Here is a 25970-nt window from a genome sequence, read left to right on the forward strand (position 1 = left end):
GCTCGCTATGGCTCCAGGACAGGGATGTGATGAATAGCCAGATGGGCGCTGAGGGGAGCCAGGGGCAATCCACACACCTGTCTGCTGGCAAATGCGGAGCCTGGAACACCTTCTCCATATTTAAGTCTTAGCAAAGACAGGACTAGCACAGAGACCAGCAAGAGGTTCTACTGAATGACAAAAAAGGAACATCTTTCTGCAGACCTGGGAGAAATGAGCTGGGGGTAAAGCATTAAAAAAAATGTTAGGCCTTGCAGAAACACACAGGCATACGAGGCCAATAAGAAGCAGTTTGGGAAATCGCCAAGGAAAGAACAGATTATGTGGCTGGTGGTTAAATTGACTCAACCTCATTGGAAAAACAATTGTGGCAAAGTGTATTTTGAACTTTCAAAGTATGGTGTCCTTTGATTTGCCGATCCCACTTTTAAAAATCTATCCTAAGAAAATAAACAGAGATTCCCAAACCTTTGTATAAAAATGTAATAATCACAATATCATTCATAATCATCTAACATCATTCTAGCCTACTGTGTTTTAGCACCAATTTAAATAAGCAATTTAGGCATATTCATGTGTGTTTGTAATTCAGTCCTTGAAAACATAATTTCAAGGGATAGCTAAATAAAACTGGAAAGCGATCATGCTATATTGTTCAGTAAAAAAACAGAATATCTGAATTTAGTAAAAAATGATTTGCCAAGAAAAAAAAAGCCTTTAGAAAAATGTACTAAAGTGCTGGCAGTAATTATCTCTGTGTGAAACAACTTCAGGTGAATTTTATTTCTTACAATAATTTTTTAGTTTTCTAATTTTAGGAAACAAGCTTTCGTTATTTGAATGCTCACAAAAATTAAACCCTTGCTCAAATGCCTGGTATTGGTTAATGAAACACATAATTAAGTTTCCTATTTCAAATGTATATACCTCCCCTCTGTGAGAATCCCACGGAAATGACAGAGGCCCCATACAAAAATGGACAGACTCATGGTGACAGTAAATTTAAAAAAGAAAAGGGTGGGATGATTTTGATCACTAAATAGGAATAAACCTGGAGGCATAAGGACACAGGCTGCAGCAGAGGCAGAACAGCCAGAGGACCCTCAAGGACCTCAGAGGGGGCGAGCCAACCCATAACTGGCATCGCAGCACTGGATTTCAAAAGAGGATAGTTTGCCTGGTAGGGACTCCTGTGTGGATACTGCGCCCGAGGAGGAGAGCGGGGACAGGAGGTGACCCCTGATGTCTGAATTGAATTCCACAGAATTCAATTGCTTCCAGGGCCTTTGAGAAGCAAATGGTTAGACGTGAGTTTTGAATCATCTCTAAACACAGATGCAGCTTCATGACTGGCCACTCTAGACTGCAAATTTAGCACCGAGAAAGGGGTTTCAAAAAGAAGAGGACTGGGGATGTGGCTCAGGGGTAGGCATTTGTCTAGCTGTGGGTTCATCTTTAGTGAAAGAGAGGGAGAGGGAGAGGGAGAGGGAGAGGGGGGGGAGAGAGAGAGAGAGAGAGAAAGAGAGAGAGAGAGAGAGAGAGAGAGAGAGAGAGAGAGAGAGAATGCTGATGTTCTTCTAAATATTTCTTTTGCGGTTTTGCAAATCAGATATTTGCACTGAGTACAACAAAATCTATATTAAAGCATATCTTGCCTCTAATGGGCAGTTCCTTGTCTTAAGCAATTTCTGCAATATGATTCTGTGTGGCAGAACCCAACACTTAGTTTTAAAAGTTCCAGTTAAAATCCCATATTTTGGCTATGCAATTGATCTTTAGGGTAGATGCAAAATACATGTTTTATTATAGCTCCTTGGATTTTGCACAGTAATTTTTCTTAAACAGTTTCGTGAAGGTTTAAAATGCAGAGTAGCAGGTAAAAGATTTTAACAGATTGAAAAATAAGACTTTATCTTCTGACAAGAGTTAAGAATTCCAAGGAATTATATGATATTGATTTAAATAGTGAAATTTATTTCAAGCAAAACCAGCTCATTGCTCACGAAAAAACAAAATAAAATAGAGGCAAAGAGAGGAAGTCCCCACTGCCTAGTGCTTATAAAAATGACTTTTTAATATTGCTTTCCTCTCTTTATTTTAGGATTTCACATAACCAAGGCTAGAAGATAAAAGACGGACATGAATGTGTGCAGAAGATGTGATCATTTTAAATTTTATTTCTGGGATGAGTAAGACATGTCAGTCAAAGGCAAAGGTGAATTTGAAGATTTTCTAATTGTGATGAAATGATCTACCACATAAACACGCCAGCCAAGTATACATGCATATCATTATTAATAGTCATATATAATAATATAATTAATGCCACATAAGTTCAAGACTTTGATAACAAAAATTATAGTGGGAAATTTAATGTTAATTCTTTCAGAATCTGACACATATAAAAATATAAAGATATAGAGAATTTGAGTATATAATCAAGAAACTCAATTTAATACATATGTGTAGAACTGTCTTCTTAAAAATAGCAAATAACACATTTATTTATGTCCATGGGACATCTATCCACCCAAATTAGTTATCCTCTTGGTCACTAAGAAAATCTTATATTTGAAAAAGCAGAACGATCACAGGTTACATTCTGATAATTCAACAAATTGGAAATAAATAATAAAAAGGTGGTTAACATTGTAATCATTTAGCAATTAAGAAACTCTCTTTAAAAGACTATCAGGGGGCTGGCGGTATGGCTCAAGTGGTGCCTGCTCGCCTGGCATTCGTGAGGCACTGGGTTCGATCCTCAGCACCATATACAAATAAAATAAAGATATTGTATCCACCTAAAACTAATTTTTTTTTTAAAAAAAGACTATCAGGGAGATATCAAAATGGAATAATCCCAAATGCAATAGTTGAATCAAGTGAGGATCATCAAAGACTGTTCATACAGTGAGTAGAAGATTGTTGGACAAAGGATATTTTTTAGAGCTTGAATATCATCCCAAAGATTGAAAATAAATTATAAATGTAAAAGTATATACCTTTACAGTGGAGCTGCCACTGTAACTGCGTGAATGGATAGCGGGGCATCCACAGTGGGACGTGGCCACTAGCAGGACAGCCCTCAGCACCAAAACAAGCAAGCAACACAGGAAACACGCATTATTAAGCACAAAACACTATCAAAGAGTATTTTTGCTGAAAAAAAGTTTCAACCTGAATTTTTTGTAGTAACTAAGAAATTTGAATATGTATTTTTTAGGTATAGCAATGGTATCATAATAATGTTGTTTTAAATTTTTTTAGGTATAGCAATGGCATTTTGATTTCTAAGAGAATGTCCTTATCCTTAGAAAATGTATGCTTTTGTATTTAGATAAGTCTGTTCTTATTCAAATGGTTTAATGAAAAAAAAAAAAAGGAAATAAATACAGCGCTGGTGGTATAGCTTAGTTGTAGAGTACTTGTCTAGCATGTATGTGCAAGGCCCTGGGTTTGATCCCCAGCACTGCATGTCAACAATAGTACCAGCAGCAAAACAATCCCACAAATTTACATATAAATATAAATATATATATATATATATAAAGTTTATGTATATATGTGTGTGTATACATTTGTATATCCCTATCTCTATGTCTATCTCTATCTATCTATCTATCTCTTTATCTATCTATCTATCTATCTATCTATCATCTATCTATCTGAAAGAGAGAGAAATGTGAAAAGAACAAAATAGGCAAATTATTAACAATGGGTAAAACCAGAGGAAGGGTACGTGGATATTCATTTTACTATTAAGTTGAATCATATGAATTGCCAACACGTGGCCATTCCTGAACTCCACGATGACAATTTTATATCTAAATGTACCCCTTACTGTAGGAGACACTGGGAAGGTGATTGAAGACCTACATTAAAAATGAGGAGCTTAGGGTTTCAGCTGACTTTTATCAGCTTCTAAAGATCAGATCATTTCATGCTATGCTCTTTCAGACTGTGAAAAAATGGAAAAGTCTTTAATTCATGTTATGAGTATAGCACAGCCTTAATAAAATCTAAACCCATTAAAGACAGTGCCCCCACCCCAAAAAAGAAGAGTACAGACTACTCTCAGTTATTGTTATTACAGACACAAAATTTTAGGGCAAAATAGCTAGTCTGAGAATGTAAGGATACTTCAATATCAAGACATCAATATATTTCATCATATTGACAAAGAGGAAAAACAATATGATTATCTCAGCATGTGCTAAAAGGTGATTAATAAGGTTCATCCAACATTTTAAAATAAAAACTATAAGTAAAATACAATTATATAATGAGTACTGGGCACTGCTCAAAGGATGTTAATATGTATTTTCTCATTTCATGTTTACATATTTAATTTTCAGTAATAGGTAGCATGGATTACCCTCATTTCATGGGTAAATGCTCAGGAAAGGGGAGGCTGAATCACTTAGTAAGTTTTGTTACTATCCTTTTTTTTCTAAAATAAGCATCTAGAACTATAAATATCTTTCTGAACACTGATTTAACTGTATCACACAAATTTTGATATATTTTCATTTTCCATTACTTTGAAATATTTCCTAATTTCCCCTGAGATTTCATCATTGACTTTCAGGTTGTTTAGAACTGTGCTATTTAATTTCTAAATATTTGGAGATTCTCCAGTCATTTTTTATGATCTCTATTTGGAGTATAATTTCATTATGGTCAGAGAACACATACTCTACGCTATCAGACCTCCTTAATTTGATAAAGTTTGTTGATGACTTACATTAGGACTTGTTCATGCTACTCTTGGTAGAGTGTTCCACACGTCAATTAAATCCAGTTGGTTATTAATGTTGCTTAGTTCCTCCATGTCCTTCTGATTTTCTGTTTACTTGTTAGATTAATTATTCAGGTAGGAGTACTAAGTTGCCAACTCTAAGTGAGGATGTATCTATTTCTTTTTTTTTTGTTTGTGTTTTAAAGCTGTGTTGTTAAGTGCATTCCCATTTTATACAGTCATATCATTTTGGTAAATGGGCTTTTTAATTACTATGCAATGTCCTCTTTATCTTTGGCAAATTTCTTGCTCTGAAGACTATTTTGTCTGAGAGTAATATGGCCACTCCAGCCTCAGGTGGACTAGTGTTTGCATGGTATAACTTTTCTCATTCTTTTACATTTAATCTACCTATATCATATATTTACAACATGTTTCTTATGGACAGCATGTAGTTGACTCTTATTTTTTATACAATTTGACTATCTCTTTCACTCAACTGTTATATTTATATGATTTAAATTTAATGTAATAAATAGTATGTTTTAATTTAGATCTACCATCTTATTACTTGTTTTCTGTTTATTACCCCTGTTTTTTTTTTCCTGGTTTACTGCCTTCTTGAGTTATAATTTGAAATTTTTTTGTATTCCATATATATATTCCATATATATGTATACATATATATTACATATATGTATATATGTATACACATATATAATATAAATTTGTTATAATTTGTATTTGTTTTGTATTACATATAATATATATATATATATCATATATATATATCATATGTATATGCCAGACTTTTGAATACATCTCATTTTCATATTTTAGTGGTTAATCTAGAAATTACAATATAAATATGTAAATTTTCAGGTTATTTTGAGCTAACTTTTTACTACTTCAAGTAGAATGTGTAAAATTTAATCACCTTATAGGAAGGCCTCTTTGCTCACTTCCCCATAATATAAACTTAAAAAATTTCTTTCAACAATCATATATGTTTTAAGAGTACTAAAAGGAGAAAAAGTGTTTATCATAGTAAATAGATATTTATACCTTTTCTGCTGCCTTTCCTTCATTTTTGTTGCTCCAACATCTTCTCTAATGTTATTTCCCTACCATATGAAGAAATTCCTTGGATATGTTTTTAAAGAGCAACTTGATGGTTAAAAAAATAAAATCATGGGCTGGGGATGTGGCTCAAGCAGTAGTGTGCTCACCTGGCATGTACGTGGCGCTGGGTTCGATCCTCAGCGCCACATACAAATAAAATAAAGATGTTGGCAACCCACGGGCGGGTCAGGTCCAGCAACCAGCGGAGTCACAGAACAGCTACAGGCGCCTGCAGGGATCCCGGGCAGGACCCACCAGTAGGACAGGGCCGGCGACCTGCTGAGGGACAGGCCCGTCCCCTCCCCCAATGTCTGCAAGGTAGGAGGGACTGCGACCACCGGCAGATCGGGCCGAGCGGTCTGCTGAGGGGCGGAACCGGCCCCTCCCCCAGTGCCTGCAAGCTAGGCGAACCTGCAACCCACGGGCGGGTCAGGTCCAGCAACCAGCGGAGTCACAGAACAGCTACAGGCGCCTTCAAGGAACGCGGGCAGGACCCACCAGTAGGACAGGGCTGGCGGCCCGCTGAGGGGCAGGCCCGTCCCCTCCCCCAGTGTCTGCAAGGTAGGAGGGACTGTGACCACCGGCAGATTGGGCCGAGCGGTCTGCTGAGGGGCGGAACCGGCCCCTCCCCCAGTGCCTGCAAGCTAGGCGAACCTGCAACCCACGGGCGGGTCAGGTCCAGAAACCAGCGGAGTCACAGAACAGCTACAGGCGCCTGCAGGGAACGCGGGCAGGACCCACCAGTAGGACAAGGCTGGCGGCCCGCTGAGGGGCAGGCCCGTCCCCTCCCCCAGTGCCTGCAAGCTAGGCGAACCTGCCACCCATTGGGAGGTTAGGCCCAGCAACCTGTGGAGTGACAGAGGTGCCCCTCGCGCATGCTGGGTAGGCGGACCTTTGACCGACCAGCAGAGCAGACCTAGGGCCTGCCAGCGTGGTAGATGGATCACACCAATTGGAGGAGGATCACAGCCACTACCTGCCCTGCAAGGGTGATTTTTCAACTATACAAGAGCAATATAAATAAATAGAGGGAAAATTTCAAAAACACAACAGTTTCACCAAGCAGAAAGAAACGCCAGCAGTATGAAAAGACAAGGAAAGAAAGGACCACAGGCAATGCAGGTCAACTCAACTTTAGAAGAGGTAATAGGTGCAACAGATGGAATGTCAGATAGAGAGGTCAGGATATACATGCTTCAGATGATCTGGAGTCTCAAGGAAGACATGAGACAGCAAAATCAGACAATGAAAGATCACATTGACAAACAAATTCAGGGAGTAAAAGATCAATTTCACAGGGAGATAGAGGTAATAAAAAACAAACAAATAGAAATCCTAGAAATGCAGGAAACAATAAAACAACTTAAAAACTCAATTGAGAATACTACCAGCAGAGTAGATCACCTAGAAGAGAGAACATCAGACAATGAAGACAAAGTATTTCAACTGGAAAAGAACATAGACAGCTCAGCAAGTCTGCTAAGAAACCATGAGCAGAACATCCAAGAATTATGGGACAACATCAAAAGACCAAATTTAAGAGTCATTGGGATACAGGAAGGCACAGAGCTCCATACCAAAGGAATAAACAGTCTATTCAGCGAAATAATACGAGAAAACTTCTCAGACTTGAAGAATGAGACAGAATCCCAAATCCTAGAAGCCTACAGGACGCCGAATGTGCAAAATCATAAGAGATCCACACCTAGACACATTATAATGAAGATGTCCAACATACAGAATAAGGAGAGAATTTTAAAAGCTGCAAGAGAAAGAAAGCAGATTACATTTAGGGGTAAACCAATCAGGATAACAGCTGATATCTCAACACAGACTCTGAAAGCTAGAAGATCCTGGAATAACATATTTCAAACACTGAAAGAAAATGGGTTCCAACCAAGAATCGTGTATCCGGCGAAATTAAGCTTCAGGATAGAAGATGAAATTAAAACCTTCCACGATAAACAAAAGTTAAAAGAATTCACAGCTAGAAAACCATCTCTTCAAAAAATCCTTGGCAAAACATTACAGGAAGAGGAAATGGAAAATAACATTGAAAACCAACAATGGGAGGTAGGACAGTAAAGGGGGGAAAGTAGTCAAAGAGGATAACAAATCAGGTTTAGTAACATCAATAAACAAATATGGCTAGAAGAACAAACCATATCTCAATAATAACCCTAAATGTTAATGGCTTAAACTCACCAATTAAGAGACACAGGCTAGTAGAATGGATCACAAAACAAGACCCAACAATATGCTGCCTACAGGAGACACATCTGATAGGAAAAGATATTCATAGACTGAAGGTGAAAGGTTGGGAAAAATCATACCACTCATATGGACTGCAGAAACAAGCAGGAGTGTCCATACTCATATCTAATAAAATAGATTTCAAGCCAAAGTTAATCAAAAGGGATAAAGAAGGACACTTCATACTGCTCAAGGGAACCATACACCATCAAGACATAACAATCATAAATATATATGCCCCCAATAATGGTGCAGCTGTGTTCATCAAGCAAAATCTTCTCAAGTTCAAGAGTCTAATAGACCACCATACAATAATCATGGGAGACTTCAACACACCTCTCTCACCACTGGACAGATCTACCAAACAAAAGTTAAATAAGGAAACTATAGAACTCAACAACACAATCAACAACCTAGACTTAGTTGACATATATAGACTATACCACCCAACATCAAGTAGTTACACTTTTTTCTCAGCAGCACATGGAACCTTCTCAAAAATAGACCATATATTATGTCACAGGGCAACTCTTGAACAATATAAAGGGGTAGAGATAATACCATGCATCTTATCTGATCATAATGGAATGAAACTGAAAATCAATGATAAAAGAAGGAAGGAAAAATCAAGCATCACTTGGAGAATGAACAATAGGTTGCTGAATGATCAATGGGTTTCAGAAGACATCAAGGAGGAAATTAAAAACTTCCTAGAGTCAAATGAAAACACAGACACAACATATCGGAATCTATGGGACACATTGAAAGCAGTTCTAAGAGGAAAATTCATTGCTTGGAGTTCATTCCTCAAAAAAAGAAAAAACCAACAAATAAATGATCTCATACTTCATCTCAAATTCCTAGAAAAAGAAGAGCAAAACAACAGCAAAAGAAATAGAAGGCAAGAAATAATTAAAATCAGGGCTGAAATTAATGAAATTGAAACAAAAGAAACAATTGAAAAAATTGACAAAACTAAAAGTTGGTTCTTTGAAAAAATAAATAAAATTGACAGACCCTTAGCCATGCTAAAGAAGAGAAGAAGAGAGAGAACCCAAATTACTAGCATACGAGATGAAAAAGGCAATATCACAACAGACACTTCAGAAATACAGAAGATAATCAGAAATTATTTTGAATCCTTATACTCCAATAAAATAGAAGATAGTGAAGGCATAGATAAATTCCTTAAGTCTTATGATCTGCCCAGATTGAGTCAGGAGGATATAGACAACCTAAACAGACCAATAACAATAGAGGAAATAGAAGAAACCATCAAAAGATTACCAACTAAGAAAAGCCCAGGACCGGATGGGTATACAGCAGAGTTTTACAAAACCTTTAAAGAGGAACTAACACCAATACTTTTCAAGCTATTTCAGGAAATAGAAAAAGAGGGAGAACTTCCAAATTCATTCTACGAGGCCAACATCACCCTGATTCCGAAACCAGACAAAGACACTTCAAAGAAAGAAAACTGCAGACCAATATCTCTAATGAACCTTGACGCAAAAATCCTCAATAAAATTCTGGCGAATCGGATTCAAATACATATCAAAAAAATTATACACCATGATCAAGTAGGATTCATCCATGGGATGCAAGGCTGGTTCAATATACGGAAATCAATAAATGTTATTCACCACATCAATAGACTTAAAAATAAGAACCATATGATCATCTCGATAGATGCAGAAAAAGCATTCGACAAAGTACAGTATCCCTTTATGTTCAAAACTCTAGAAAAATTAGGGATAACTGGATCATACCTCAACATTGTAAAAGCAATCTATGATAAGCCACAGGCCAGCATCATTCTGAATGGAGAAAAATTGAAGGCATTCCCTCTAAGATCTGGTACAAGACAGGGATGCCCTCTCTCACCACTTTTGTTCAACATAGTCCTCGAAACACTGGCCAGAGCAATTAGACAGACGAAAGAAATTAAAGGCATAAAAATACGAAAAGAAGAACTTAAATTATCACTATTTGCAGATGATATGATTCTATGCCTAGCAGACCCAAAAGGGTCTACAAAGAAGCTATTAGAGCTAATAAATGAATTCAGCAAAGTGGCAGGATACAAGATCAACACGCATAAATCAAAGGCATTCCTGTATATCAGCGACAAACCCTCTGAAACGGAAATGAGGACAACTACTCCATTCACAATATCCCCCCAAAAAATAAAATACTTGGGAATCAACCTAACAAAAGAGGTGAAAGATTTATACAATGAAAATTACAGAACCCTAAAGAAAGATATAGAAGAAGACCTTAGAAGATGGAAAAATATACCCTGCTCATGGATAGGCAGAACTAACATCATCAAAATGGCGATATTACCAAAAGTTCTCTATAAGTTCAATGCAATGCCAATCAAAATCCCAACAGCATTTCTTGTAGAAATAGATAAAAGAATCATGAAATTCATATGGAATAATAAAAGGCCCAGAATAGCAAAAACAATACTAAGCAGGAAGTGTGAATTAGGCGGTATAGCGATACCAGACTTCAAACTATACTACAGAGCAATAGTAACAAAAACAGCATGGTACTGGTACCAAAACAGGCGGGTGGACCAATGGTACAGAATAGAGGACACAGTAACCAATCCACAAAACTACAACTATCTTATATTTGATAAAGGGGCTAAAAGCATGCAATGGAGGAAGGATAGCATCTTTAACAAATGGTGCTGATAAAACTGGAAATCCATTTGCATCAAAATGAATCTGAATCCCTATCTCTCGCAATGCACAAAAGTTAACTCAAAATGGATCAAGGAGCTTGATATTAAATCAGAGACACGGCATCTGATAGAAGAAAAAGTTGGTTATGATCTACATACTGTGGGATCAGGCTCCAAATTCCTCAATAGGACACCCATAGCGCAAGAGTTAACAACTAGAATCAACAAATGGGACTTACTCAAACTAAAAAGTTTTTTCTCAGCAAAAGAAACAATAAGAGAGATAAACAGGGAGCCTACATCCTGGGAACAAATCTTTACTCCACACACTTCAGATAGAGCCCTAATAACCAGAATATATAAAGAACTCAAAAAATTAGACAATAAGATTTCAAATAACCCAGTCAATAAATGGGCAAAGGACCTGAACAGACACTTCTCAGAGGAGGACATACAATCAATCAATAAGTACATGAAAAAATGCTCACCATCACTAGCAGTCAGAGAAATGCAAATCAAAACTACCCTAAGATACCATCTCACTCCAGTAAGATTGGCAGCCATTAGGAAGTCAAACAACAATAAGTGCTGGAGAGGATGCGGGGAAAAGGGCACTCTTGTTCATTGCTGGTGGGACTGCAAACTGGTGCAGCCAATTTGGAAAGCAGTATGGAGATTTCTTGGAAAGCTGGGAATGGAACCACCATTTGACCCAGCTATCCCCGTTCTCGGTCTATTCCCTAAAGACCTAATAAGAGCATGCTACAGGGACACTGCTACATCGATGTTCATAGCAGCACAATTCACGATAGCAAGATTGTGGAATCAGCTTAGATGTCCTTCAATAGATGAATGGATAAAAAAATGTGGCATTTATACACAATGGAGTATTACTCTGCACTAAAAAATGACAAAATCATAGAATTTGGAGGGAAATGGATGGCATTAGAGCAGATTATGCTAAGTGAAGCTAGTCAATCTTTAAAAAACAAATACCAAATGACTCCTTTGATATAAGGGGAGGAAACAAGGACAGGGTAGGGACGAAGAGCTTGAGAAGAAGATTTACATTAACAGGGTTGAGAGGTGGGAGGGAAAGGAAGTGAGAAGAGAAATCACATGGAAATGGAAGGCGATCCTCAGGGTTATACAAAATGACATATAAGAGGAAAGGAGGGGTAAGACAAGACAATACAAATGGAAGAAATGATTTACAGTAGAAGGGGTAGAGATAGAAAAGGGGAGGGGAGGGGAGGGGAGGGGAGGGGGGATAGTAGAGAATAGGACAGACAGCAGAATACATGAGACACTAGAAAGGCATTATGTCAATAAATGGAAGGGTAACTGATGTGATACAGCAATCTGTATACGGGGTAAAATTGGGAGTTCATAACCCACTTGAATCAAACTGTGAAATACGATGTATTAAGAACTATGTAATGTTTTGAACGACCAACAATAAAAAAATAAATAAATAAATAAATAAATGAAACATAGGTTCACACAAACAAACAAACAAACAAAAAATAAAGATGTTGTGTCCACCGAAAACTAAAAAATAAATATTAAAAATTCTCTCTCTCTTTAAAAAAAAATAAAATCATTCTATTATAATGCAGATTGTATAGTTTTTAAAAAATAGTCTATAAGTAAACTGAATCTTTCATCTGTCATATTTTATTTTGCTGTTAAGCTAATTCAGTGGTTATTCTATTTTTGTTATTGTGTTTTCAGATCTAAAATTTCCATTTCTTTCTTTTTTGTATTTCTCTGTTGATTTTTTTCCCTGATTATTTCTATTATATTTGCATAGACTTCTTGGGATATGGCTATAATAGTTGTTTTAAAGGCTTGATCAGTTAATTCCAATATTTGTATATTATCTTGGAGTTGGCATTTAGTTAATTGTCTTTTTGCTTGAGAGCTATTAAGATGTTCCTTATTTGTCACATGCTGAATAGTTTTGCACATATCCTGGAAATTTCAAATATTTTGTTAAGTGACTCTGGATCTGGATATGTTAAGTGACATAGGGTTCTCTCATGGACAAATACAATTTTTGTTTGATCAGACATTCAAACAGAGTAGGTCCTAGAAACAAGTTTCCACTTGCCTTCTGTTATCTGTGGTTCCAATGTAAATTCAGTTTCAAAGTCTGTGCTATTCAGCTCTGTTCTGCCTATGTGCCTCCCAGTGTTCAGTCTGGGACCTGAGTAATTCTCTGTCTTGAAATGCATTTCTCAAAGACTTGGGTGCTGTTCAGGGTCACATATAGGCATACATAGCTTAGGAGTGAGCCCAAAAGTTAATGGCAACTTTATAGGATAACTTCCTTAAACTCCTTTATCATTGGCAATTGCCTCTACATTTGATAGATTCCCAGTGCCTCCTTTTCTGGTCCTCTGGCTAAGGAGCAAGTCTTTGGTTTGCATTGCTATATATTTCCATGATTTCCCCAGGACACTGCACCTGCCTCCAAGGGTAATTAATAAGAGGATTAAGACAGAAAAATCTGCAATGGGAATCCCAGCCCATGGTCTTGTACCACAGTTCCTTTGGTTGGCATTTTAGGTCTCCACCTAACTGTTGCTGCTGCTGTCACCTGCTGTCCCATGATTGCCTGGTATTGGAATGAGACAGAATGAAAGATACAACAACTAATCCAGGGAATTTTCCCACTCATCTGACCCATGAATTTCCTTTTTCCTCTTCCAGATACCAGAAACAGAATTTCTGTTCATGGCCTGGCCCCTCACTTCCTTCCTTCCTTCCTTCCTTCCTTCCTTCCTTCCTTCCTTCCTTCCTTCCTTCCTTCCCTCCCTCCCTCCCTCCCTCCCTCCCTCCTTCCTTCCTTCCTTCCTTCCTTCCTTCCTTCCTTCCTTCCCTCCTTCTCTCCTTCCTTCCTTGTTCTATTCTTTGCAATCCAGGTCAAGAGATTTCAGAGAGAAGAAAATGTGGGAAACTCACTGCAGGTTCAACAGTACTCTGAATTCTGGTTCCAGCCACCCTTCCCCAATCTGTCTGCTACCATTTGCTTTTTAGAGTCCTAATGAACTGCTACATGTCTTTGGCCCAGGGCTTTTGGTTGAATTCAATGGAAAGGATGGGGGTGAAGTATGAATGTTCCATCTTGGCCAGAACTAGAACCCACTCTGCCACCCTTTGAATAACCTGCTCCATTTGCTGCAGTCAAAATCACTTTTCTTCCAGACTTCATCTATATGTAAAGATACAGGGACTGGGTTGTGGCTCAGTGGTAGAGCACTTGCCTAGCACAGGTTGCAGCACTGGGTTTAATCCTTAGCACCACATAAAGATAAATAAATAAAGGTATTGTATCCATCTCTAAGTAAAACAATAATCATATTAAAAATACAATGATTATTTGAAGGAAAGCAACTATATATTGGATTGTATTTTATGATAACAGGCTAATACATTCTCATCAATAGAACAGAATGACCATTGTCAACCATTGGTGACCCAATGGGTGAAGTTTATTGATATTGTTGTTCTCAGGAAAATGTTCAGAGAAGGTAATTAACAATATAACTCCTGGCAATTGTGGAGAGAAAGACTGTTATTTCTGGAGCTGAGAGGTTCTGTATCCAGAAAGAAGGCAGCTTAAAGAAACCAGATGGCATTGGGAACAAATTGAGGAGCTGCTAATTCACAAAACTTGTTATAAACCCTTAATAATTTAGGACAACAAAAGTTTACTACAGTTAGCCAATATTACTAATGTAATATGTCAAACTAGATTGATTTGAGTAATAAATATTTGGATTTATGAAACATTGTAGAAGAAAATAAAGAAAAGAGAGCATAATTTTAATAGCAAGTAGGGAATATAAAGTATAATTCTATTTCAAATGAGTAAATCAGTTTTCCATGTTTCATGAGAGCATGTTTCTCAGGTCTACCAATTGAAACAAAGTGACACAAAGTATATAAATTGGTACAAAATCAATACAAGTTATGAAAATCAATACAAAGTGATGAAATGATGCAAATTAAATGTCTGAAAAGTTCCAAAGCAAAGATTATTATGTGAAGAAGGAAATAGAAGCATATTCTAGAAAGAATCATTTTAAGCTGCTGGATACATGCAATTCTTTTTGTGAGAATTTTTAAGAAGTTATCATTTTGAATGCAGAAGAAGTAGGAGTTGTCTATGAAATTGATGGACCTAGTTATTACACAAAAGGAATTAAATTCTCCAGAGACTATTTTTGTTTGGTTTTCTATGTAATTAATTAATACTTTATGTGTATGTATAAGTGACATAAGCAATAATAAGAATGTTTGGATCAGAAAGGGGTATGTAAGAGTCTTTTGGCTATTATAGCAATATTTGTTGGGCATTTACTTTAAACTGTAAGTTCCTCATACCTTCAATAATTAATACTTATAAATTTTAAAGAGATATTATTATTATTGTTATTATTATTATTACTCCAATTATATAAATAATAAAGTTGAGGCTTATAAAAGCTGGATTTACCATGTGCAGTTCCATAGGTAGTAAGAAACAGAGGTGGGTTGGAACTCACATATCCTAACTCCAGAATGTATGTACTTATTTACTACATTAATAAACTAATTTAAAATATTAAACATGCATGCAAATTTGGGTCCTAGAAAGGAACCCAAATAGAAGACAGCTATCAATGGAACTTGACTATATGTATCTCTCCATTATATTAAATTGATAGGTCCTTACCTCAGTAATAAAAGAAGTCTGCATATAAGCAAGTGCATTTAACTCTGCTACAAGATTCAAGAATATTACCAAGGAGAATTCTCTATCTTTGTGTACATTCCTAGGATGACTGTTATTTTAAAGCTTTGCAGCTAGTGGGCATAACTAATAAAGAAAGCATTCTAGGATGGCTTTTGGTCATAAACCAAAAATAGAATTTAAATATTTAACTAAAATATTGATACTGGAGGCACTGCACTATCTAGAAGTTTTTCAGTCTGCAATGGACACAGGCTGGAGTTCGCAAACTTTTTTTAGGTTGATTTGGGAAAGAACCTGACAGCAGAAAGGCTTGGGATCTGCATGGGGTGGAGATGAAGGTGACAAGTTCCTGCAGTTCCTATAATTATAAATTCATATAATTGAGGAAGACAAATGTCCCCACTGTCTCCTCTAGAGTTGGCTTCGTTTACCTTTAACAGTTCCAGGTCAAAGAGAAAGACGATAGCGAAGAATTTCTGCACTGCATGAGCAAGTCTGTCCAGTCCTGATGATGGATGAAGATTTCCTGTGTTTGTTTTTAACAGGCCTCTCTTGGTTATAAAAGCACATGTCTTTTTCCCCCTAGAGGATATGTTAATCAAGGCACATTGCAGGCCTCCAGGATAAGCTCATTTAGTCAGGGGGCAGAAGAGTGCACTATTCAGGGATACAGGCTCTGGGCTTGGACTGTCTGGGCTGGAGTCTGGCTCTGCAGCCCCACAGTTTAGCCACTTGCTAGGCCTCATCCACCCTGTGGGGTAGCTACTATTATTATTCCTGCTTTACAGAGCAGAGGCAAGACAGCAGCCACTGTGCCTGGCACTTTGCTCTCTAGGATCCAGGACAGAATAGTGACTCTTGAATGCTGGCTACTTTTGTTCGATGGTTACTAGTGTTTGGAGGTCACAGTCTGGAGGCCATACAGTCATTAGTGGAGGCACACTGTGTTTAGGTATAATATAACTTAATATAATGGAGAGATACATATAGTCAAGTTCCATAGCTGTCTTCTATTTGGTTCCTTTCTAGGACCCAAATTTGCATGCATGTTTAATATTTTTAATTAGTTTATTAATGTAGTAAATAAGTGCATACACTCTGGAGTTAGGATATGTGAGTTCCAACCCGCCTCTGTTTCTTACTACCTATGGAACTGCACATATATATATGAACTGGGTCCAACATCTTATCTAGGGGAGCCCAAAAGGGGTTTGCCTGTGGTATGGGCTCTGTTCTCATGGACTGTTTGCTGAAACCTGGTTAACTCCACGAGGTGCCCTACCCCAAACCAAACATGGCGTTACCATCCCAACCTTAACTATTTGGTGCCACTGTCAGAGAAGGCCACCTCCTTGGTCTTTGATGTTGATGTGTAAGCATGTGTGATAATTTGCTTGATAATTCTGTTGACTGAGCTCTGCGGGGAAAGCTTGCCACTTTGGATTGCTTTAGTTTCCTGCCTAACAGCAGAGCTGGTCCTTGGAGACTGTGAGTCGGGTTTTCCTCATGGCCAGTATTAATGTATTCCACACTCTAATCAAGTCACCACACTGATTTCCTAGACATGAAAACCTCCAAAATAATGCTGGAGAAGTGTTTTCTTTTTCTCCAGAATTTTGAGAAACAAAAATCTGACTTATTTCTAATACTGTACGAAAGAGAAAAATCAAGAGAAAATTTAAAATTTAAGAGAAATTTTAAATGAAAATTAAGTAGCTTCAAGACAAGAAACTTGACTGGTGCTTAATCAGGACCAGATTAATCATGGAGAATGTATTTCATATCTAAAGATCATTAAGAGTTTCTCTAAACACAGGATCATTGCTGTTTTAAAGTCATTCACATCAAAGTGCAATTTGTATTAATACCACCAATTTTTACCTTATATAAAACATTTTATTTGCATCCTACTGTGGTAGTTTGTGGCTGAATGGAAAATTTTATAGGGATGAAAAAAAAAAACCAACTCAGGTACCTGCCTGATAATTTAAGAGAGAGAAGAAAAAAACAAGTGTAGACTCAAGAACGGAAGACCGCGTAACGCATGCAAACAAATCGCCTTCCAAGCAAGGATGTTTGTTCTTATTCAATATCACATTTGCATTACCTCCCCCGTAAGCTTCCTGATTTCTGTTATTTTATTAAAATGGCGATCTACTTACATTTTGGCATTTTATGGAAAGAGACTGACATGAAAGTTGGTTAATGAGATAGAGCTCAGTAAACAAGCAAAGCCTTGCTAAATGTAGTCAAATGATGGACAGCTGCGAATTTAAAGGCATATGGAATTGAGAATATCTTTGATAACATTACAAGCCAGAACAGGGAAGTGGATTATAGATGGTATCACTAGAACATAGTAGGATCAAATTCATGTCATGCATATGTGTATGTGCTTGCTGAAGTCCTTAATGTTTATTTGATTATGTCCTATTTCCCCCATTCATCAATGCATAGTGACTCTTCCTCCTTGGAGAGCCTCTGCCTCCTTCTGTTTTAGGTGCACAGGCTCAGGGGTCTTGTGCAACCCTAGCCAAATCTGTCAGTATCTAATATCAGCTCCATCTCCACCAGGGATAGGAATTCTAAACCAGAAGTTCTCAAAGTGTGGGCTTGGGACCAGCAACACCAGCATTTCCTGGACTGTGGTAGAAATGCAAATTCTCAGACCTTGACTTAGATCTAGGGGATCAGAAACTTGAGTAGGGGCCAGCAATGTGAGTTTTAATGAGCTCTCTAGGTGCTTCTTGTGCTCACCCAAGTTTGAGAAGCCACTGGCCCTACTCTTGCTGCTTTGTATCCCATCTGCCTGAATTGACTTCCAGGGTTTCTCTGTATCAATGAACTTTAGTTTTCTCTCTTTGACGTCCTAGTAGATGGGTCTCTGGCTTTTCTGACTGGGTTTATGCCCTGATTTCAGATTTACACTCTATTTCTCAGCTGAGATTACCATCTTGTCCACTAGACTGGAGCCCTATTGACTTCTTTCCCTAATACATCCAGTCTCACCATTACCCTTCTCCCTTCCTGGATGGGGATCAAATTAATCAAGTCTTTGGGAACCAATTCCCACTGGGGCATGTCCATGACCTGTAATCCCATGCTGTATCTCCACCAAGCCCAAATAATACTGGCCTAGGTTGACCTCCAGTTACATCACTATCCTTTATCAGAATCTGTCTTATAATCTGGATAGCCGTCTTGACATCTTGAAGGCCCTTATTATACTTCCCTTTCCCTGTGGAACCAGGCTCAAGAGACCATATAAGTCACAACACCTATTGGAAATCTCCACTGAGGTCTTTGGAAGGTATAGAGAAGAGTCAGGTACATACTTTAGGATAAAACACATGACTGATTTGCAAATTCTATAGGGTAAAGACAGAAACAACAGAAAGCAAGTTGCATTTGAATACTTTAAGAAAACCTTGCCATTGCTACCTTGTGTTCTAGACATTCTAGATTTACCCAATGGATAAGACTTTTATCTTGTGGGCACTGGCATCCTTTATCCTTTGCTTTCCACACCCTCATTTTCCATGCATGGATCCAGCCTCCTGAATTTATTTCCTAGAAACCCAGCTCACCACTATCTAAGTAACAATTTCCAGGGGATCCAGGGCTGTAGAGTTTAATGTAATATGTGTACTCATCCATAGGCGCCCACAGGTAACCACCACTGTGAAAGGAATTGCAGACCACATTTATATGACTAGAAAATAATTCAACAAGCCTTTCAAAACACTCTCTATTCACCTTTAGTCAAAGCCCTTTTATGTGTTTAGCAATATTCACAGTACTTTGAGAGGTCTTTTTTTCCCCCTTGAATTTGGTTTAATGCATAGCTACTTGGCCTGATTTAAGCACAAGCTTTCTTCCTCTCAACGTGTGAGTCCTGCTTCTGCTTTCTCTTTGTCAAGTGGATAGAAAAGTTTATCAGTAAATGCTTAACAACAGCATTTATGTTTGTGATTATACTCTTCTAATTTTTTCATCAATTACTTACTCAATCCTATTATATGTCAGGCAACTATAAGAGAGGACTCATCTGTAAGAATCTTCTTGAAAGTCCTTTTCCAGTTAGATGGACCTTTTCCTGTCAGATGTGGTAGACAGGAATTTGCCTTAGAGAATGGATGGAATCCAGGGAGGGACTGAATGACATTCAAGATGTAGGGATTAGAGAAATTACATGTGATTTGCCTACACTACTTTACCTTCTAGGGAATGAAAATGAGGACCCAGGTCACAGAAACATTTACATAAAGACATGGACATCTTCTAATAGTTTGGCCCATTGTTCCAGCTATTTGTTTTTGTCTATGTGTCTGCCACCTGTATGCTTCAGGTTTCTAGAAATCAGCTTCCAGCCAGTGACTACTGCCTGGTTCCTGACTGCAAACTTGACCTCTTTTTCCTGTGAGAAAGTATCTGGCTTCTGTCTGTAGCACCCCTTTGGCTCAACATCTGTCTCTCCAACCAAATATATTCAAGGGTTCCCATGTCCCTATTTCTATCTTAAGTGCTGTGAGGAATTAAAACAAGTTCATTTTCTCCTTGGTATCACTGTTTTTTCTGTAATAATCCTACTAGACTATCTGGAAGACAAGACCCATGTCTTACTTTCTCTTTGGAAATTCCATCACATATCACATTGTACTCTAATACTGTGGAGTGGAAGAACTAGTAGAATAAACCCTAGACACCATTCTAGGATTTCTAGCACTCTTGGAAAAGTCAGTTTGGTTGGTGCTGGGTCACACTGGTTCACCTTGAGAGAGAAGGTCAACTTGACTCTAGGGAGAGATCCAGATCTACCACTGTCCATCATTCTGCAGTACCAGAAACTGAATAGCACGACCATGGGGCAGGGTGACCTCTTTGGCTAACAGTACCACTTACCTGATCTGAAGCCAGGTCAGCATGGGAGTCGTTCCTCCTCCAAATACCCAGACAGTGAAGAACACCAGGAGCAGCGTGGTGGTGAACATCATCTGTTTGGGCTGAGATTCCGTGTTCCTAATAGCTAAGGCAAACGCGATTGCTCCTCGCAAACCTATCAGGAAAACCCCAAAGAGAAAATAAGCACCCTGCACGCTTCATTTTCTTTTCAATTGCTTTTATCTTTACAATTTACTAACACAATTACTTTTTTTTTTTAGCCAAATGCTTTATCTGGAGGTAATTCTAGAAGCATATGGAGTTTTAAGAAATAACACCAAGCCGGGTGCTGTGGTGCACACTTGTAATCCCAGTGGCTTGGGAGGCTAAGACAGGAGGATCATGAGTTTAAAGTCAGCCTCAGCAATTTAGGGAGGCCCTAAGCAACTCAGTGAGACCCTGTCTCTAAATAAAATATATAAAAGGGCTGGGGATGTGGCTCAGTGTATAAGTGGACTTGAGTTTAATCCCCAGTACCAAAAAACAAAACAAAAACAAGACCCCCGCCAAAACCCCAGAGCATTCCTAAGTGCACTTTCCTTTCTTTCCCTATTGATAGCCTCTTTCAAAATTATTGCATCATATCTCAACCAGAATATTGACATCTCAACAGTCAAGATACAGAACATTTCTATCACCCCCATGATCTTTCCTGCTGGACTTTTATGACCTTTCTTCCCTCATGTGTCCACAACAACTGGCAGCAAGCCATCTGCTCTGGGTCCCTATGTTTTTGTTATTTGTCATCTTAGGGTTGTTATGTAAATAGAAGCATGAAGTCTATACCATTTTGGAATTGCCTTTCACCCACCCCCAGCATAATTCCCTGGGTCTCCACGTTGCTGTATGTCTCAGTACTCTGTTCCTTTGTATAATTGAGTGGTATCACCTGGGGAGGATGTTTCATGGTTTATTTGACCACTCACCTATTAAAGAACATTTAGACTGTTTCTAGTTGATGGCTGTTATAAAGAAGGCTGCTAAGATTGGCACATAGGTTTTTCTGTGAACATAAATTTTCATTTTTCTGAGATAAATGCCCAGGAGTACAACCACTGAGTTTTGAATGAGATTTGCATGTTTAGTTTTTAAAGAGATTATCCAAGTTTTTTTTCCAGAGAACCTCTGCCGTTTTGCATTCCCACCAGCAATTTTAAAATCGTCCAATTTTTCTGTATTCTTTTCGGGCTTGGGGGTGTCCTTATTTTTTAAACATTCTGATAGGTAGGAATGATAATTTATTGTGGTTTTAATTTCTATTTTCCTAACGGCTAAAGGAATTGAACCGTTTTTAAGGTGATAATTTGTTATCCATCCCCCCTCCCCTTATAAAATAGCCTTTCATATCGTCTTTACCTTTTAAAATTGGGATAATTAAATTAATTGTTGGATTTTTTTTTTATTGCTGAGTTTTGAGAGCTTTAAATTTTTTTTTTTTTTTTTTTTTGGTACAAGGGATTGAACCCAGGGGGCCTCAACCACTGAGTCACATCCCCCAGATTCCTCTTTTTTTATGTTGTATTTTGAGACAGGGTCTCACTTAGTTCCTTAGGGTCTTGCTAAGTTGCTAAGGCTGGACTTGAACTTGAGAACCCCCTGCCTCAGCCTCCCAAGCTGCTGAGATTACAGGCATAAGCCACCACACCTGGCAAGAATTCTTTATGTGTTATAGATAATAATCCTTTGTGGGATATATGGTTTGGAAATATTTCCTTACACTCTGTAGCTTGTCTTTTCATCTTCTGAAGAGTCTTTTTCAGAGTAAAATTTTTTTAACTTTGATGAAATCTAATTTGTTGAGTTTTCCTTTTATGAATTGTGTTTTTGGAAGTCAAGTCTAAGAATCCAGCCTAAGCCCTAGATCTCAAAGAGTTTTTTTTTTTTCCTAAAAGTTTTATAGTGTTACATTTAAGTCCATGATCATTTGCTCTAGCATGTTTATGAAGTGAGAGATTTATATTGAAGCTCATTTTTTTCTCCAATGGATGCTTACTTGTCCCATTGAGTTAGGTTTTGTAAAAAAATAGTTAGGTATATTTATGTGACTCTGTTTCTGAGTTCTGTATTTTGTTCCATTGAGCTATATATCTATTTTTCTAATAGCAAACTGTCTTGATTATTATATCTATATAGTAAACCTTAATATTGGGTAGAGTGATTCTTCTTACATGTTCTTTTTTTCCAAAATTGTTTTAATTATTCCAATTATTTTGTCTTTCTACAAAAACTTTGATTACTCTTGCACATATCTACAAAAAAAAATCTTCCTAGGAACAATTACTGTAAAAAAAGTATGAGAAAATAAGGAAAACTAAACTTATGGACTTAAAATTAGTAATTAGTTTAAAGACATTTAAAAAATATTCCAGACTGAATACATACTTTTACAATCTTTGTGACCCTTGCTAATCTATTAAAATCTGCTTTTTTCTTATTTTACTTTTTCTTCGTTAATAACACTGTACTGATAGATTTTTTTGAATCCATATTAAATACATTTACTATTTAATACATTTATTAAATAGTAAATTAAATAGTAAATGCTACAACTTCCAAGTGTGATGAGATTAATAAAAATAGAAATGTAGACTTTGGTGAAGAGTAATAAAAACACAGGTAGGAGCCAGGTTCAGAGGCACATGTCTGTAATCCCAGTGGCCCTGGAGGCTGAGGTAGGAGGATTGTGCATTCAAAGCCAGCTTTAGCAACTTAGAGAGAACCTAAGCAACTCACTGAAACCCTGTCTCAAAATAAAATACAAAAAAGGGCTGGGGATATGGCTCAGTGGTTAAGTGCCCGGGTTCAATACCTGGTACAAAACAAAAACAAAAACAAAAACAAAAACAAAAACAAAAAAAAACAGGTAGGAAAGAAAAAAGATAAAGTAGAAGGTCCCTCTTGAGAAACCCAGGACTTGTAAGACCTTTTCTTGTTCCTATGTTGTGTAACAGGACAAATAAAGGTTTGTAAAGATAGTGATATAAGTCAGAGTAGTGATTTTTTTTTTAAATCAGAAACATAAAATTCAATGATCTGCTTTTTATAATATTTACTGTAGCACATGGCTTTCAGATTTCCAAATCTTTTCTCAATTTTATAAACCAGATATGGGGGAGGATGAAGAAAACTATAACCATCCTGGTTCTTATTGCATGTTCCCAACCTAGAGTACAATGCTCCTTTTTATCTCTACACTGAGAACATATAAGAGGCAAGTGGCATAACGAGATCTGGAGGATTAGACGAGAGAGATTTAATACATTTTGCCTGAAACAAGGAAGCGTCAGGAAGAGAGAGGAGCGCACATTCCGATTATAAAATACCTTCCAGGAACAAAGTGTAATGGAGGAGGGAAATTATTCTAAATCTCCATGTAGACAAGGAAATGGCCTGAAGATAAGGAAGATAACATTTGATGTAGATATTAATAAAAGAGTTTCTATACATCAGAAATTCTGAACACTTAAGAGGCCTGTAATGAAGAGGAAGAGTGTCCCCATCACTGGGGATCCCATAGCCACACCCAGCTGGGGACAGGCAGACTGGAAGATTAGTAGCCCTTAATAGTGGGAGCTATTTTAATGATATTCTCTCCAGGAAATACAAATGGTGTCCTTTGGGAATAACGACTCAAGGAACAGTTTTGCAACAGACTTCTGTATCTAAAGAAAGAATTTATAGGTCAACGTAAAGCTCCTAGCGGCATTCAATCACAGAGCAGGCCTCGAGATAGAAGGTGATCTTTTAATTTTCTCTAGTCCTCAAGCTGATATTGCTAGAAATGCCCAGAAAGCAACATTGACCTCCAAGTTGGCTGATACTAGAGGCATTAGGTGAAGAGACATCACTGTTTGTCTTTCTTACTATGAATATTTGGAGAATTTTTTTACTTCTGGTTTTGTGTGAGAAAGAAAAGAACACAAATAGAATACAAATTAAACTTGCTATGTCATGCTCACTGTAAACTCTTTCATGTTGAATATCATGGGCGGGTATAAGGAATCCTTAATCTTCCTAAGTATGTTTAATAATGTATCATTATTATGTTAAACTAGCATAACTATGCCCTTAAATCTAAATTATCTGTATGCATGCAGTTCTTGGTTTAAATAAAAGACTCAAAGAGATCTATTAATCTGACTTCTAATACATATATATATATATATAATATATATATGTACATATATTATATATATTATTTGAAGTAGATATTAATAAAAGAATTTCTATACATCAGAAATTCTGAACACTTAAGAGGCCTATAATGAAGAGAAAGAGTGTTCCCATCACTGGGGATCACATAATAACCACACCCATATAATAATATTATATATCATAAATTATAATATATAATATATAAAATTATACATTACATTGTATATTTATATATTATATATTATTAATGTATTATATTTTTATGTTATATAATATATATTCTAATACATATAAATAATACTATATTATTACATATATATCTTACATATTAAAATCCCTATTTATGGGACATGCAACTTAGAGATTTCTGGGGGAAAAAACTGACAAGTACAGCTATTTCCTTGTGGCAGGCTGAGGAAACACTGCTAATGGAGGGCCAAACTCCAAGCTGTTGACAAGATGACTTCTGAATATGATGGCCACCTTGAAAAACATGTAAAGATGATGGCCTCAGGGAAGAGATCATCCATCAACAGCCCTGGTTACATGTGGCATTTAGGATATTTCCACATGTGAGATGGCTGGCAATGCAGGAAGCTTGGGCTTGGGAACCATAAGGCTGCCACGTGGACAAAGTGAAGCTAATTTCAAAGTCCAGCTAGAACAAACTATTGCCTCTGTCCCGCTCATCCTTTATGAGGATTCGTTTATGAGGTTTCTCATTATACTTGTGGAGCCTGGATGAATGTCAAATCAATAGCCATTCATTGTTTCATCTAATACATATGCATCGATTACCTCCTGTGTGGAGGCTGGGTGCACCTGATCTTATCATCTTAACACCATGGATTTGGGCCATAGAAAATTTTAGAATTGAAACAAATTACTTAGGCTACCAGAAATATAATAAGAAATGAAAAATTAATATTGACTTAGGGTGTGCTTCTTAGGGAAACATTTCCAAAGAACACATACTATTTTGCTTGGGAATGGGAAATTCAGAACTCATCAAAACCTTTGTTTTATTTTGTATTCTGGGTACTTTGACCCTTTGGCTTACTTTTCCTTTCCTCTTTGTTTTTGGCCAACTGATGGAAATAATTCTATACTTTTGGGAGTTACTAGACTATAGCACTTCATTTTAAATGGGTTGACTTTGCAGGCATTTTGACATATTTCATATCCCCAGTTGGAAAGTTAGCATCATCCTGGGGAATAAAAGAATTACCTACAATTAAATGTGGTTGCATTTGAAATTGGCCTCCTAGGGATTCTCATGTTAATTATGTTCGTGTTCTATTCATAACAATAGAAGACTATTGAAC

General features: G+C 37.2%; 1 protein-coding gene across 1 annotated transcript in view; it reads right to left on the reverse strand.

Annotated features, from left to right (window-relative positions):
• Window positions 1–25970, reverse strand: part of Slc9a9 (solute carrier family 9 member A9) — a 538630-nt gene that overhangs the window by 167709 nt on the left and 344951 nt on the right. The window contains exons 12-13 of the mRNA XM_077793762.1: window positions 20452–20605; window positions 13953–13957 (exon numbers count right to left, since the gene is read on the reverse strand). Of these exons, the coding sequence (XP_077649888.1) occupies window positions 13953–13957; window positions 20452–20605 (159 nt within the window). The remainder of the gene's footprint in view (window positions 1–13952; window positions 13958–20451; window positions 20606–25970) is intronic.

This window comes from Urocitellus parryii, chromosome 2, assembly GCF_045843805.1.
Source record: "Urocitellus parryii isolate mUroPar1 chromosome 2, mUroPar1.hap1, whole genome shotgun sequence".
Classification (NCBI taxonomy): Eukaryota; Metazoa; Chordata; class Mammalia; order Rodentia; family Sciuridae; genus Urocitellus; species Urocitellus parryii.